Source organism: Peromyscus californicus, unplaced genomic scaffold (assembly GCF_007827085.1).
Source record: "Peromyscus californicus insignis strain IS unplaced genomic scaffold, ASM782708v3 Scaffold_8__1_contigs__length_139910024, whole genome shotgun sequence".
Classification (NCBI taxonomy): Eukaryota; Metazoa; Chordata; class Mammalia; order Rodentia; family Cricetidae; genus Peromyscus; species Peromyscus californicus.
The window spans coordinates 71,249,268-71,265,312 of record NW_026294606.1 but is presented as its reverse complement, the minus strand read 5'-3'; the positions used below and the strand labels follow the sequence as shown (position 1 = coordinate 71,265,312).

The window sequence follows — 16,045 nt, the reverse complement described above, 5'->3', positions numbered from 1 at the left end:
AACTCACACAGGAGAGTACCTGCACCACATAAACCAGGTGGACTGTACATACCTGCAACCCCACCACCCAGGAAGCAAAAGCAAAAGCAAAGGGATCACAAGTTCAAGGCCATCCTTAGCTACATACTGAGGTGAGTTGACCAGGATACATGAGGCCCGTCTCAATTAAAATACAATAGTTAGGAACCTAGGAAAGGATTTTTCTGTTCATTCAACTCCAAATTACTGAGAAGAGATGACACACACCTCTATGTTCTGATGCATCCTTGACCCGAGAGTCATTAAACACACGTGTGTTCTCTTTCAGAGAATGCCCTAGTTTACTTCTGAACAAGAGAACTTAGTCTTCAGTCAAGTGTGCATGCTACTTTGTTTTAATGTACTATAATCAAACATCTCCTCTGGAGCAGAGTCTCCTTCCTCTTACTATGGACACCCTCCCCTCTCTCAACAATCCCCTGCCATCTCTAGACACCCTCCCCTCTCTCAACGATCCCCTGCCATCTCTGGACACCCTCCCCTCTCTCAACGATCCCCTGCCATCTCTGGACACAGCTAATTTGCCCCATGATGTTCTGCACAGCCCACCCCCTGAGAAGTCAGACAACTCCAAGACGGTATTGTACTGATGCTCCCAACAAACACACCCACAGTACTGGAGCACTGCACACATAAGGGTCCATGGGTTTAGGACAGTCACCTCTCCAAAAAAAGAAGGGCATGGAGCTATAAACATCGTTAAATTTTATTAACAAAAACTTTGTACATTTTAATACATATGGAATTTTACATCTAAGGAAAATAACAGCACATTCAAAATTTACCATTTATACAAATTGTTACAGAATAACCACCAGTGGGTTAAATAAGTAAAATAAACCACACTGATTCTTTTAAATTATCTACAAAAGGTTTGACTTTCTTTAAAATTCCCCTGAACATATAAAAATAAATTAATTTTACTTTTCAATTAAATCTACCAAGTAGAAATCTTACAAATCAAAATATCAATGTTATCTTATGAATTTTTCACATTACAAACAGATTCACAAACCTTATTTACAGAAGTGAGGTAAGAACTGTGCAGTGTCCCCAGGAGACATCCTGCAGAGCTAGCCTGTTCTTCCAGCTAAGCACAGTGGAGGTCGAACTACAGCCGGGCCTTTTCCACAAGTCAGTCATGCATTTCAGAAACACATCAATGATTCTATCCCCCAACTGTTTACCAGTCTGCCATATTGTCACAATCAAGAGCATGACTACCCAAAGTCAAAAGGCTGTGGGACAGGTCTTAGGAACTGTGGTGGCCCGTTTGTTCCAACAGGCAGTTCTGAGAGGTTGATTACATAGACTCCCCAAATCCACTTGTTTCCTTGTGAGTCATTAGGGGACAAATACCCAGGTAACAGTTTGCATGAGCTCTCGACAGTGGCAGAGAGTTTCAGCCAAGGCAGAGGGACGGGGAAGCTGCTGGCACAGGGGCCCATCCTGCCGTCTAGAGCCCTTCATCTGTGGAGGTCCCAACAGACACTTGATTAAGGCCAGACCCTACCAGCAGTTTCCACATTGGTGTCTCTTTCTGAACAAAATTATACATTTCCAGTTGATCTGGTTCTCCCAGCAGCCTAGAACTTGCTTAACTCAAGATCTCTTTTTAAGCAGGTTTCAACAATAAGAAAAAGCATATTATTTTTTTTTTTTTTTGCAAGAGGAAATTACTGTCGGCAGAAGCTGGTGTTCCCATCCTGATTTGATCACCAAAGGGACAAATGTCATTAGAAAGGAACTTTTTTAAAACAACATTTGCAAAGCCCCAGTTGAGGATCTGGATGGTCCAAATATTTAATGACAGAACTCCAGGAGAAGAAATTGGACAGTTCTCAAAACTCTGCCCCAGAGAGCAAGCACACTCTATCCCAAACGAGATACTTCATATTCTGACTTTTACAATAAAACCAAGTGGTTTGCAAAGGAAATAAGTCTTTAGTTTTACTATTTGTCTCCAATTTAAAACAAAACTAGCTGGGCACCCAGCATATTACATTTTTCTTGGGTTCATAAACTCTGCATGTGAATTATTTTATTGACAAAAAAGTTAGCTATTCATTTTTCTTCCAAAGTTCAAACACTTTGGTAGGGGATGGGGATATAGTAATTTCATTTCAGTGCAACAAAGCGACAAGAAAACTAACCAAAGCCTTACAAGAGCACGCGTGGCATCCTTCCTGTGCATGCCCACCACCTTCCTGCAGAGCGGGGCAGAATGGGGCAGAGCGGGGCAGCAGCTGGTGGAGTGCAGGGCAGCAGGAGAGGCAGGGACGCTCTTCAAGCGTCAACTCTTCTCTTGAGCTCCAGGCCCCGCTTTATCACTAAGTCTCTGCGGTTCAAACAAAACAAACGGAAGCCTTCAATCAACTCTGGTCGAGCCTTGAGGTGATGCCCTCTAACTGGGACTATGATGATAAAATGTGGCACATGTTCTCATTTACCCTGAAGTTGGCTACTTTTCAGCATAGTGAACACGAATTTTCAAAGACTTTAAAAACACCACACCGGGCCTATGTAAAGGCATAAAGGTGGTGTGCCTGTCCTTGAACGCAGTTCCCAAGGCTCCCATATATACCTGTCCACAGGAGGAAAGCAGTGTGGCGTCTGTAAGGACTAAGAACGCCATCGTTTTGACCCCACTGTGGCGTGTTTCCTAAGCCTTGACCTCTTTTACCTCTTGCCTGTAAGTAGGGTCACACCTACCACTTTAATGATGGGACAACAACGGTACTCCATGGACCCTGGGACCTTCAGGGACTCCATGACTTCCCTCAGAGCCCAGCCTTCCAGTTAACACTGTTGTTTGTTTTAAAATGGGGTCTCAGCCAGGAATGGTGGTGCACGCCTTTAATCTCAGCACTCAGAAGCTGAGGCAGGTGGATCTCTATGAGTTCGAGGCTAGCCTGGTCTACACAGTGAGTTCTAGAACATCCAGAACTGTATAGACACTGTATCTGAGATGGGGTGGGAGGAGGGAGAGACAGACCCAGACAGATGGACAGAAAGACAAATGAGGTCTCTCTATATGACTCAGGCCTCAAACTGATGATCCTCTTGCTTCAGCCACCCAAGAAGCTTATAGGCATGTGCCAACACCCCAGGAGGATGGTTATTCTCATCCCCCCTCCCCCGCCCCCCAAGACAGGGTTTCTCTGTGCAGCTTTTGGAGAGCCTGTCCTGGAACTCACTCTGTAGACCAGGCTGGCCTTGAACTCACAGAGATCTGCCTGCTTCTGCCTCCCGAGTGCTGGGATTAAAGGCATGCGCCACCACCACCTGGCTATTCTGATTATTTATTGTGGCTCTTTCATTAAAAGTATGTCCTATTGCATAACTTGGGAAAAACTAGATTATAATTACTCTATTTTAAATATGGAAAATATCCATGAGCAAAAGCATAGAGAATGGTATCAAAGTCCATAGAAACACAGTCACTGATGGGAAAGGGACACGATCCATGGTGACAGTACCCACACTCAGGAAGCAGGCAGAGCAAGGGACAAACAGAAAGGACTCTCGGGCAGAGCAAGGGACAAACAGAAAGGACTCTCAACTAGCCCAGATTCTGAACCAGTACTCATTACTAAATGAAAGCCAATGTTTCTAAAGGTGAAAATTAAACCACAAGAGGAACTCTCAAAGCAGCGGCCCACGCCAACAGCAGTGCCCCCAGTCTCCAGTCCTGTGCCCACCCGCCTGACACCCCCCGGCCTCCAGGGTCTACTGCAGGGGCCTTCTGTCCTCAACTGGGTTGGGGAGAATGAACGGAAGGCAACAGCCCTAAACCATGGCTCCTGTGTGCATGTTGTTCATGAGCCACACCTACCTTCACTTTTATCCCCAAAGGGGAGATGCTATGACTTATAAATTATAAAAATCAATCCATTTAAATTTTACATTCTATTAAAATTGTGATGACGATTAATTTTTTGAAGATTTAAACTTATGTGTCTGTGGGTTTATGTGTGTGTGTGTGTAGGTGTCCACAGAAGCCAGAAAAGGGCATGGAACTCTGGGAGTTGAAGTTGAGTAGCTGTGGCTGTGGGTGCTGGAGACTGAACGTGGGTGCTCTGGGTGCACTCTCAAGCACTCCGTCATCTCTCTGGCACAGCAATTTACTTTTTTAAGGAATCTTGTAGAAAGCTTGGAATATTGCCCTAATTTTATATATTTACCACATCAAATATCTAACTCCATTTTAAAAAGCATGTTGGAACAAACTAATAAAACATATATATATAATTAAATGGAGAAAAATTCTATGATCAAATTATTTATCTTTTTAAAAAAGAAAGAATGTGTCTTGAATGGGCTGTCTCATCTTGCAACTAAAACACTTCAGGAAACGCTGTATTACAAATGGCCTTCAACCTATGTGCAAATCAAATTGGTATACTTAAGGGACATGTAAATTAAATTGGCTCAGACCCTCTGTTTACAATATCCAGCCGCTAAAACAACTGATTTTATGAAGGAAATACTGGCTAAAGAGCACCCATCTCTGCTCACTATGATCCTTGCCTCCTGAGGTGAATCACACAACATACTTACTGTGACTTTTTGATTTGTGTTGTCCCCGTGGATGGTGAGAAAGGGGTTGGTGGTGGCTGTGTGAAGTGGGGGAGCCTGAGTGCCTGCAAGGAGGTTGTTGATGGGGATCTGTGTGGGCCCAGGGAGCTGCAGCTGCTGGAGCTCCGGTGGATGGTGCTGCTGCTGCATCAGCTGGTACAGGAAGGCCTGATGCTGTTCCTTCAGCAAACAGGGGAGAGAAGATGAACTTTAGCTGGCAAACACAGCAGTCAGCAAAACATTCCTTTTTTATTTCTTTCTCTTACAGTATTATTTAAAAGTAAATCACATTCACATTATTAAGAAAACAAGGGCCTGGTGTGATGGCACAGGCCTTTAATTCCAGCATTTACCAAACCGAGGCAGGTGGATCTCTATTAATTTTCAGGCTAGCTTGGTCTACATAGTGCCATGCCAGCCAGAGCTATATGATGAGGCCTGTTTAGAATGGATAGACAGACAGACAGACAGATGGCCCACCTCATCTAGAAAAGCAATTGCACTAGGTAATAACCATCTATTGAAATCCCCAGGACCACCTGGGAATTGACCATTTTTAAAACACACTAAGCAAAGACAGAGGTGTGTTCAAATAAGGCTGTCCATCATGAACACAGAGAATGGGAACAGCAGCAGTTTGGGCACTGGGCTGCTTTGGTTCTGGTTCATACACAAGCATGTTATCTAAAGAGAGACCCCCAACTCAGAAGATGCCTCCATCAGATTGGCCTGTAGGCAAGTCTATTGGGTATTTTCTTGTCTGGGGATTGATGTAGAGGGGTCCAGCCCACTGTAGACAATGCCACCTCCAGGCAGAGTGTATAAGAAAGTAGGCTGGACAAGCCATGAGTGTAGGAAGAAGGTTTCTTTGGTCCTGCCAGGCCCCCGCATGGCCCACTTATAAAATAATCACTCAGAAGCGTGTATTAATTATAACTGCTTGGCCATTAGCTCAAGCTTATTACTGACTAGCTCTTACACTTAAATTAACCCATAATTCTTATCTATATTTAGCCACATGGCTTGGTACCTTTTCTCAGTCTCGCCTTGACATCTTGCTTCGTCTGTGTCTGGCTGGTGACTCCTGACTCAGCCCTTCCTCTTCCCAGAACTCTCGTCTGCTCGCCCCACCTATACTTCCTGCCTGGCTACTGGCCAATCAGTGTTTTATTTATCAACCAATCACAGCAACACATATTCACAGCATACAGAAAGACATTCCACAGCACTTCCCCTATTCTGTCTAATCAAAATGGAAGGTTTTAACTTTAACATAGTAAAATTACATGTAACAAAACAGTTATCAAGCAAGAATTACAGTTATAATATCTAATCTATTTCTATTTGGCAAAATTAGTGAAAATATTCTATCTATCCTATATTTTTGAGTCTAAAGTTTCATATCTAATTTATCTTTTATCATAATCAAGGAAAATCTAGTCTTCAACAACATCAAAGACCCCAGGAGGATATAATATTACCTAAGTAAACAGGACATACATTGTAAGCAACTTCCAAAAATCTAGAATGACAGAGACAGCTCCCTGCCTGAACAGTCACCTAAAGTTCTTCTGCAACATTGGGGCATCCATCTTCAGCCCGCAGGGCTAGAGTCTCTCAGTCATTTTCTTGTGTCCTGTAGAATGGCTGGCAGTCTCCTCTGCGAAGGAGGAACCTGAAGGACCATTTTGCCTTGCTTTGGCAAAGCTCAGTGGTCACCCTCCTATGGGTCTTGTATGTCTAGTTTAAATAACATTTTGTTAAGCAGTCCAGGCAAGAACAGTTTCTTGCCCAAATGGCCAGTTCTGCCAAGAAGAAGAAAAACCCCACATGGAGTTTACCTTCACTGTGGCCAAAGTTAGCCACTGGGCAAGAAAGTACCCTCACATCGACGGCTGACAGTGTGCTGTCCAAAATGGACAAGCAGGACATGGACACACGGACACACAAGACACACACACAAAAAAAGGACTGCTGATCCTTGCCAAATAAAGTGTGGTTGCAGCTTTGACAAGCCTCCTCTAAGGCCAGGGCAATATGGAACTATCACTGAAGTGGCTTGACAATCCGGAAAAGGTACTGTGCCCCTTCCTTCGAGGGGAGCTGGGCAGGCAGTGGGCCAATGGCTTCTGGTGTGCAGTGGGACAGTAGCTGAAGCAGCTGTTCTTGGAGGAGTAACTAGGCTGACGGAGTCTGGCCTCTCAATGGTAGACTGGCATTTAATAAAGGAGAAGAAGCCACCTACAAGCCAAGAAGAATGGGAAGCTGAATTCCAAAAACACCAGCAATTTCCAGAATTTAAAATCCTGAATCATGACAGGGCACTGGCGGAATTCAGTTTTATCTGGTACATGGAATACTTGCACCGAATGTGAGGTCGAGCTGTAGGCCTTGTGTACATCCTGCTTCACAAATGAGTCTGTCAGATATGCTAAGCCTGTAGGCTGAAGATGATGCCCCAACGTTGCAGAGAAACCTTGGATGATTGTCCAAGCAGCTGGCTGTTTCTGTCATAACTCACATTTTTTTGTAAGTCACTTGTTTGCACTTCCTGTTTTACTAGGTAATATTTTTCCTTCTTGGGTCTCTGAGGGAGTTGAAGATTAAGATAGCTGTAGTTACAGTTTTCCCTGTTAACAATTTCAGAAAGAAACTCACTTAAAGAGGTGTAAAGTGTATAAATTTGAAAGACATCATAAGATAGTTTTCTGTTGGTAATACACGATAGGATAGAAAGTGAATTAGGTACATTTTAGACTCACCAAAATAGGATAGATAATGGAATATTTTCGCTGAATTTGTCAAATGCAAATGGACTAGACATTGCTGATGAAGTTACTGTTGGTATATATTGTATATAGTTATTGTACTTATTGTATATAGTTTTTCTTATATTAGTTATAACTTTTTTTTACTTTTTTATTAGACAAAAAAAGGGAAAATGTGGTGAGATATACTGTGTCTCCCAATAAAATTTACCTGAGGATCAGAGGAAAAAGCCAGCCACTATAAGTAAACATAGAAGTCAAGCAATGGTAGCACACACCCTTAATCCTATCACTTGGGAGGCAGGGATCTCTCTGGATCTCTGTGAGTTCAAGGCCACACTGGGGAACAGAGCCAAGCATGGTGACACACGCCTTTAATCCCAGCACTAACCACAGAGGTCTGGAGGTCTGTACAGACAGACAGGAAGTGACAGAGCTGGGCAGGAAGAAGAAGTGATGTAGCTGGGCTGAGAGAGTAAATGAGAAAAGAGAACAGAAAGGCATATAGGCATGGAGACACAGGAAGTAGCTCTCTTTGGAGACTGAGGTGTGGGTGAGGCGAGGTTAGCTTGTGGCTTTTCCTATTTCCCTGATCTCTCAGGTTTTCACCCCTATATTTGGCTCCATGTTTTTTATTTAATTTTTATTTAATTTAATAAGACCGTTGAGCAATTCGCCTACACATGAGGAACAAGCCAGTAAGCAGAGTTCGTGCTGTGGTCTCCATAGATAATAGACCTGTCAGCTAAACTAAACCCTTTCCTCCTTAAGTGGCTTTGGTCAGTCTTCTGTCACAGTAGCAGAGGAACCAACAAAAACAGGTTAATCACACTATGATTAGCTACTTTAAAATTGCATCCATGAGTCAAACCCTGCCAGTAATTCTTCTCAAGCATTTCCAAAACTTGCCAACCACTCCTAACAAGTATTTAGTTCTATAGTTCTGGATTTGTCTTTTCAAGAAGCATAAATTCCTTTCCAGATAGATTTCCTGGGTGCTGACTGATAGGCACTGTATTAGCTGTCTGGGGTATATACTGGTCAGAGTCCCTGCCTGCCTAAGGACTGAGAAACAATGCTACAGTGTGACTATTGCTAAGAGCAGACAAAGATTATGTGGATTCAGTAAGTAGTCAGGGCAGCTTTGTCAAGTTAACACAGGACACACTTGGAGCACACTGGCATTAGCCCAGTGGATGAGGAGGAAGGAGGGCATTTCTAGGATCTCAGTGAGAGCTTGTGCAGAGAGATTCTGGGCCTACAAGAGCTCAAAGAGGCTGGCAAGCAGTGCTGGCCGGCGGTTAAGGGGGGGAAAATACAGGGCTCCCACCTAACCATGAGGGAAGCTGGGAAGTCAGGAGAAAGCTTTTGAGCAGAGGAAGGAGCTTTCTTTTTTCCTTTCTTTCTTTTTGGGGGTGGGACAGATATGGTCTCATTATGCAGCCCTGTCCTGCCTGGAACTCATTATGTAGAGTGCCTACCTCCATCCCTGAATGCTGGGATTAAAGGTGTGTGCCACCACACCCAGTTAAATGAGAAGGGATTTCTTGATGAAGTCACTGTAATATGTTAAAAAAAAAAAATTACAATTTTTTACTTGCAAAAAGCTGGAGTTGGAGGAAGTGGGGGTAACTAAGCATGGTAGCAGCTCAGTCTGGGACATGTTTAAATGCCCTTCAGGATGTGCAAGTGCAGCTATGGAGTAAGCAGGTAGACACAGAGTGAGATGTTCTGGACAGAGGTCTAAAGTACATGGACCAAACTGAAACATCTGAAAGTGGAGGACATTGCTGAACTCAACTTTTAGGTGAGAAGGTTCAAGAAAAGAGGAAGATCCAAAATGGAAAACAAAAAGGACAGCTAGGTAGGACCGTGATGTCACGCAGTTGGAGGGAATGACCACCTGTCAGATGGGACTGAAGACACAGGAGAATGAATGACCAGTGGACTGAGAAGACTGTCACTATCTGTGCAGAGACAATGGTGGTGGTGACAGTGGGCAGACAAGGGGGTGAGGTTTTCTGGCTTTAACTCCCAAGTGCTACATTACAGACGTGTACTGCTCTACCCCATACACTAAACTATTAGAAGTATACTTCAGGCTCCATTTTTAGGACATAGTTAAAGCTAAGTTTGCTGACACATGCCTGAAATCCCAGCACTTGAGGGGGCTAAGGCTGGAGGACCATGAATTCAAAGCCAGTCAATGATACCTATCAACACTCTGTCTCCAAACAAAGGCAGAGTGTTTGCATGTAACTTGTGTACTCTCCCATATACTGTAAAATCATTGCGAGAACACCATGAAAACAATATATAAACAGTTACACAGTGCTGTTCAAGGAATTGTAGCAAAAAAAAAAAAGAATATGCAGGTGCAGTACAGATGCACATTTTTTAATAGTTTTTATTTGCAGATAAAGGAATCGACAGATGGGAAACCCATGGGTGTGCAGGATGAACTGTATGTGATAAGGGAAGACTGTTTCCCTTCTGTTCCTCTACATGTCTGTAAAAGTCAACACTCAATTGTTCAGTTCAGGGTTCCTCTTCTTCTTGTTATCCTCAAAATCTATAACAGTTCTACAGTTATCTTACCAGAGATGGCACTACATCAAGACACAACTGTCCTGCTAGTGATCCCTATTTCTACTGTTGAGCCCATCTTTCTTCCCCTCGGAAACAAATTGTTTCCATACAGCAACTAATCTTTCTAAACAAACCCGTGATCACTATTATCATTGTTCAAGTTCAATAATCTCCAATGAATCCTTTAAGAAAAAAAAAGAAAGAAAACGGGGGCTGGAGAGATGGCTCAGAGGTTAAGAGCACTGGCTGCTCTTCCAGGGGTCCTGAGTTCAAGTCCCAGCAACCACATGGTGGCTCACAGCCATCTGTAATGAGATCTGGTGCCCTCTTCTGGCCCGTAGGAATACGCGCAGACAGAACACTGTATATGTAATAAATGAATGGTTTTTTTTAAAAAAAGAAAGAAAAAAGAAAGAAAAGCAGGGCATGGACGAGGCAAGATCAGCACAACTGACCTGACTATCAGAGTTAGGTGACAGAATAGTCTTCCAAATGCCATCTCCCAAGAAGCTTGGACCAGCCCATCTAAAATTGGAACTGGTGATGAAGCATCATGCTATTCCAGCAAGCCTATCATGTGTGAGGCTCTGGGTTCTACTCCCAATGCTACAAAAGAAGTAAACCGGCCTCACCTTACTTCACCCCTGGGACCATTTAATGCTCTCATCCTACTTCACCAGCCCTCTTGGAATTACCACCAATGAAAGAGTGAGTACTCACTACCTCCCCTCTCGGAGGAAACCAGCAGGAAAATACAGCTTGCATTCCAGTCCCCAGAGCCTAGTCACATGTAGCCACAACACATGTTTTCACATTTGTAAGACAATCAGGAAAGGTGATGGTATAGGTATGTCAAAGGACAAGACAACGTTATGGCTATGCATTCACAATGGAGGAACCTACACCATAACCAACGTCTATCACAGTCTCCAACAACAGACCCTGACCAAAAAAAAAAATACTGCGCAAAGAACTTACCGGTGTGAGCTGCTGGGAGTTTATCAGCTGCTGAAACTGCTGCTGCTGGATGAATATTTGTCTCTGCTGGTCTGACAGTAACCCTAGTCCCGAGGCACTGAAAAACATCGCAATCCTTACGTCTATGCAGCCTTCTCCGGTGTGACGGAAAAGTGAGTATTTAACAAACGCAGTTTTACCTACAACACTTCATTATGTACAAATTATTCTCATGTATATTAACTATACAGGAATGCACTTTCAAGAAGTTATTTTAAATAGGCACAAACTGAAACACAATTTATGTGTTTATAATAAAGTATATGTAATAATCATCTATCCCTTACTTTATCAAAATTTTTTTGATTAGAGAATATCAAAATTGTGCTGCTAAATCTTGCAGAACCAGTATCAATCACATGACTGCCACAATAATATCTTTGTAGAATAAGATACATGTGCACAGTAAGGACTCAAAAGTGACATTTAAAGACAGATATCACAGATCGGGACTGACATTTTCAACACGAATGTATTTAATATTATGTTACTGAAACTGATTTTTAGTTGAATTGTATCAGCTTAATAAAAAAATATGAGTAGCAAGCACTTACTCTCAATGAGTTTAGGTAGCCATTTTTCCTAGTGAACATCTACAAAATACATTAACAATCCTAATCGAGAACAAGGACAACACTGATGACATGCTGCATGAAAAAGAAAACAAATAATAAAAACTATACTGAAGTAAGCTTCTCACCTGTTAGTCAGTGCAGCAGCGGCCGGCATCGGATGTGCTGCATTAGGCGGGACACTGGCGTGGGGAAGGGGGGCAGGGTTCTGGGATATTGTGACAGGAGTCTGAATTACACCATTTAAAGCGCCTACAATGCCATTAATTGCCAGTTGGTTACCTGGCAAGGCTCCAATTATTCCACCAACTGCAGACACGGCAGGAATGGTGGATGTTACAGTCTGCATTCCACTAGCTAAGGCCCCTACTGTCACACCATTGACCTGCTGAACCCCACTAACTCCAGAGCCTTGCTGAGCTGGACTCTGCCCAGCAGGTGGGGGGGTAGAAAGAGCAGAAGAACTGCTGGTGCTCTGTCCACTGGAAGTTAAGTCCTAAGGTAAGAAAGAATAACAACTTAGGTTGGAAGGAGCACAGCAAAACTGCTTTGAGTAATTTTAAATCATTGAATGTAATATGCTACTGTTCTCAAGTAGAATACACAAATGAACATAACCACAAAAAATTACCTGATTTAATACAGGAAGAGAATTGTCAGGTAAAAAGCTGTTTCCTATATGTGGGCTCTTACTGCTGTTCAATGAATCAGTAGTAGGTGCTAGAAATAGTAAAAGAAAAAACATGTACCCTGTCAAATTAATTGTATTATATGTAAGATTAAAGGCTATTTTCAAAGTTATGCTGAAGCCTACTCCTATTATTCCTAAAACTGATTTAAATGGGAGAGGGGGTTTGTACTGAATATGAGACCATTACATTTAAATAAATTTTACCATTAAAGTATGAACTGAAGTGAAAACAGACTCAAGACAATTAACAAGGATTGTCTATGTCCCTCAGGAATAACCCACCATTTGCTTCCTAGATCTTCACATAAGCAGTAACCGGTTACTGTTTACTGTGCAGATGGCATCAGGACTCCAGCCTGCTCTCCTTCGAAACCAAGTACTTCCATACTCACCAGGGTGTGCAGAAAAGGTATGTGTTTGATGAGGTGGGCTAGGATTGGCTGCTATTGTTGGAAAAGGCACGGAAAGCTGTGCATTCAGTAACTGAAGACGTTCCTTTTTGGCAGTCAAGTTTTTAATTTGTTCTTCTAATCTTCGATTTTCAACTTGAAGTTGGTGTAATGACTTCAGCATTCCTAAAACTAGCAAATTATTTTTGTGAATTTTAGTAAAGACAACTCCACTCTCATGACTAAGACTTTATGGTCATAGTGTCAACTGCTTTAGAAATAAAATAAAAATGTGGAAATTCTGTAAACTAATACTAAACGACTGAGATTTATTTCTAGATTTGAATGTAGATATATAAAAAACATCATGGTATATTTAGGAGTATATATACAAAGGAAGACTGTTCCTAGATGGACCCTATAAAGGTTGGCTGCCAATGTTGTCCAAATAAACAAAACCCCAACCCAATCAGGTTCAAGTAGTTTTTATCCTCAGAGAGAAATGATGGCATTTTATTTTCCTCAAGAACCCCAAAACAGTAACAGAAGTAGCAGCAGCAACAACAAAAAGCAAGCATGCCAGCAGACACCTGGCAGACAGCCTGCCGGCCCAGCTGCTCAGCCTGTCTCTCTGCAGGCTCCCCAGCAGGGAGCGCTGTATCTGCACCCTGCTACTACTCTTCAGGGAGAAAGGCCTCACCTGTTAACAAGCTTCCTGCCCTGCCAGATCACCTCAGATACTATCTATGTTAATTCCTCCAAGGCTGAAACTTCCAACTGACAGTCAAGAGTCAATGTTGCTGTTAGGCCACAGTGATGGACACTTTAAAAACTCCAGGGATGAAAAAGGTGTATTTGCTTAACATGACCTCAGGGCCTTCCAAAGAACTACAGCTCTAGCAGTACAAGACCTAACTTTATGCCCCTTCAGGTGCCCAGATGAGACAAAAGAACCTGCCCTCTAGCTAATGTGTAAAAAGTTCTCCCCCACATCAATTTCCTCACAATCAGCAGTTTTAGGTAGGGGCACCATTCATAAAAATATCAATTTAAAGACTTGGTTCACCAGCAATTTTTTTTAAAAGTCTTGTTTTCATGAAACAAAGCAGTGAAAGCTTCCATGCCAAAATGATAGAAACCAACCACCTCTCCCCTCACCTGTTCCAACTTTGGGGTTTTTTGTGGGTTTCTTTTTTTTTTTTTTTTTTTTTTTTTTGCATTTCCCCCCGGTGGTTTTAATACGCAAAACCAGAAGTACTAAATATGTACATACAACACATACCATATAATTTCACAAATATCAATAACATTCCAATTAAATATACAATTTACGAATTACTATTCCTTTTGGACAGGGACTCACTAAGTAGCCCTTGGCTGTCCTGGAACTCTCTCTGTAGACCAGAATGGCCTCCAACTCAGAAATCCGCCAGCTTCTACCTCCCAAGTGCTGGGATTAAAGGCGTGTGCCACCTGCTTCTACTTCCTGAGTGTCAGAATTAGAACCAGGTACCACCATGCCTGCCTACTTTCCATTCCTTTAAATTGTAAAATAGATACCTAGCTATACCTGACTAGATACATTTTTTTCCTTTTTTATTTATTTGAATTTTATGTACCCTGGTGTTTTGCCTGAATGTATGTCTGTGTGAGGGTGTCAGATCCCCTGGAACAGGAGTTACAGACAGCTGTGAGCTGCCATGTGGGTGCTGGGAATTGAACCTGGGTCCTCTGGAAGAGCAGCCAGCACTCTTTAACTGCTGAGGCATCTCTCCAGCCCCTAGATACACTGTTTTAAAAGATCTCTGGGAGTAGGCATATTTTTTTTCAAATACTAGACTGAGAGGAGATACTGTGTATTTTCACAAGTTGACAAGAACAAAGTATAGTATGATAAAGAGTAGCAAAGCTGTATTTCAACCAATAACCAACTAACAAGAAGCATGTAAGGCATTTTTTTCAATTTTTCATGTAATTTATCTTCATTAACAATCCTAGGATACAGGTATAGTCTTACTTCCAATTCCAAAAATAAGAGATTAAAGAACTTAAAAATGAAACCAAACCAATCAAAACTTGCCTGAGAGCCTGTTGTTAGGAGTGAACACTATAGAGTCGGCTCCGTCAAAGCAGAGCACCTCACCCTCTCTAATTACATAAAGTACATGCCATACTGTCATCATTATATTGGGTAAACAGTTTCTTCTGCATCCATTACTCTATCTGATGTTCTACCCAATGCTGTTCCATTTTTAGACACAAGAAAATGAATACTTACTGTCACTAGGAGTGCCCTGTTCTAATAAAAATTGCTGTCCTTCACTCCACTGCCTCTCCAAAAGCTGTTCAATACTTGCTGCTACTGGAGGCAGATTCTCCAGACTGCTATTGCTTGGTTGATCATAGCGAATCTGCAAGTTGCTCACAGGTGATCTGTCAAAAATATTAATTTTCAAATTAAAAAAAAAGAAGGGAATGCTTCTAAGTAGCTGTGCATCGGTCTCTTGCATCATCCTGTACAAATTGTCTGGTACCAAGTGGCCTATGGCAGAGGCATCAGGTCTCATAAAACCATAATTGAGTCATTATCATTCTTCCTCCCTAAATTATAAAATAACTGAACATAGCAGATAATTTTTTTAAAAAACCACTAGAAAATAAACTACTAATAATCTGTGAAATAGGCTATAAACAAACAGGGGAGACAGACATTAGGAGAACTTTTAAAATACTCAGAAAGAGGATGGGGCTGCAGAGACAGCGCAGGGGTTGAGAGCACTTGCTGCTTTTGCAGAAGGCCCTAGGTTTAGTGCCCACAACACGTATGATGGCTCATACTGTCTGCAACTCTAGTTCCTGAGGATCCGATGCACTTTTCTGGCCTTTTTGGGCACTAGATTTTCATGTGGTACACATACATACATTACATGCAGGCAAAGCATAAATACACATTAAAATAAAACAGAAAAGTTCTACCACTTTGTCTTAATATAAATGCTATCAGAAGTGTAACACTATGAGGGACATTTGAATTTATAACCAATAAAATCCTAAAGTTCAGTGAAAAGAAAAATATTCAGTCTGAACAATCATATATGTAAAATGCAGATTATACAAGTATTTTTAAAATGTCTTAGGTTAGTTCTTCAAAGAGATCTTAGTCCTTCCAAAATGTTTCTTGAATGAAAATGAACATATAATGTTCTCATGTCCAGTTTTGGCTTTACATTAATATATGGGGCCATCTTTGGTCTCTGGTCTCCATTCTACCTTAATGTATCAGTAAAGAGTATTAGTTTCTTTCCTAAGTATTTTCTAGAAAATGATCTTACAGGCTCCATGTCCAAATAAGGAGAAAGGCAGTCTAGGGATCTCGGAGGGGTGGGGGCAAATTCTGAATGC

At 42.0% G+C, this 16,045-nt stretch overlaps 1 protein-coding gene across 14 annotated transcripts in view; it reads right to left on the bottom strand.

Moving 5' to 3' along the window:
* Window positions 1-727: 727 nt before the first annotated feature.
* Mllt10 (MLLT10 histone lysine methyltransferase DOT1L cofactor) overlaps window positions 728-16,045 on the bottom strand; it is a 181,121-nt gene continuing 165,803 nt past the window's right edge. For all 14 annotated transcript variants that reach the window (XM_052729359.1, XM_052729358.1, XM_052729361.1 and 11 more), the window contains 7 exons: window positions 14,922-15,076; window positions 12,647-12,835; window positions 12,195-12,283; window positions 11,692-12,059; window positions 10,953-11,049; window positions 4,600-4,797; window positions 728-2,377 (listed from right to left, as the gene is read on the bottom strand). In XM_052729359.1, the coding sequence (XP_052585319.1) occupies window positions 2,333-2,377; window positions 4,600-4,797; window positions 10,953-11,049; window positions 11,692-12,059; window positions 12,195-12,283; window positions 12,647-12,835; window positions 14,922-15,076 (1,141 nt within the window). In that variant the 3' untranslated portion in view covers window positions 728-2,332. The remainder of the gene's footprint in view (window positions 2,378-4,599; window positions 4,798-10,952; window positions 11,050-11,691; window positions 12,060-12,194; window positions 12,284-12,646; window positions 12,836-14,921; window positions 15,077-16,045) is intronic.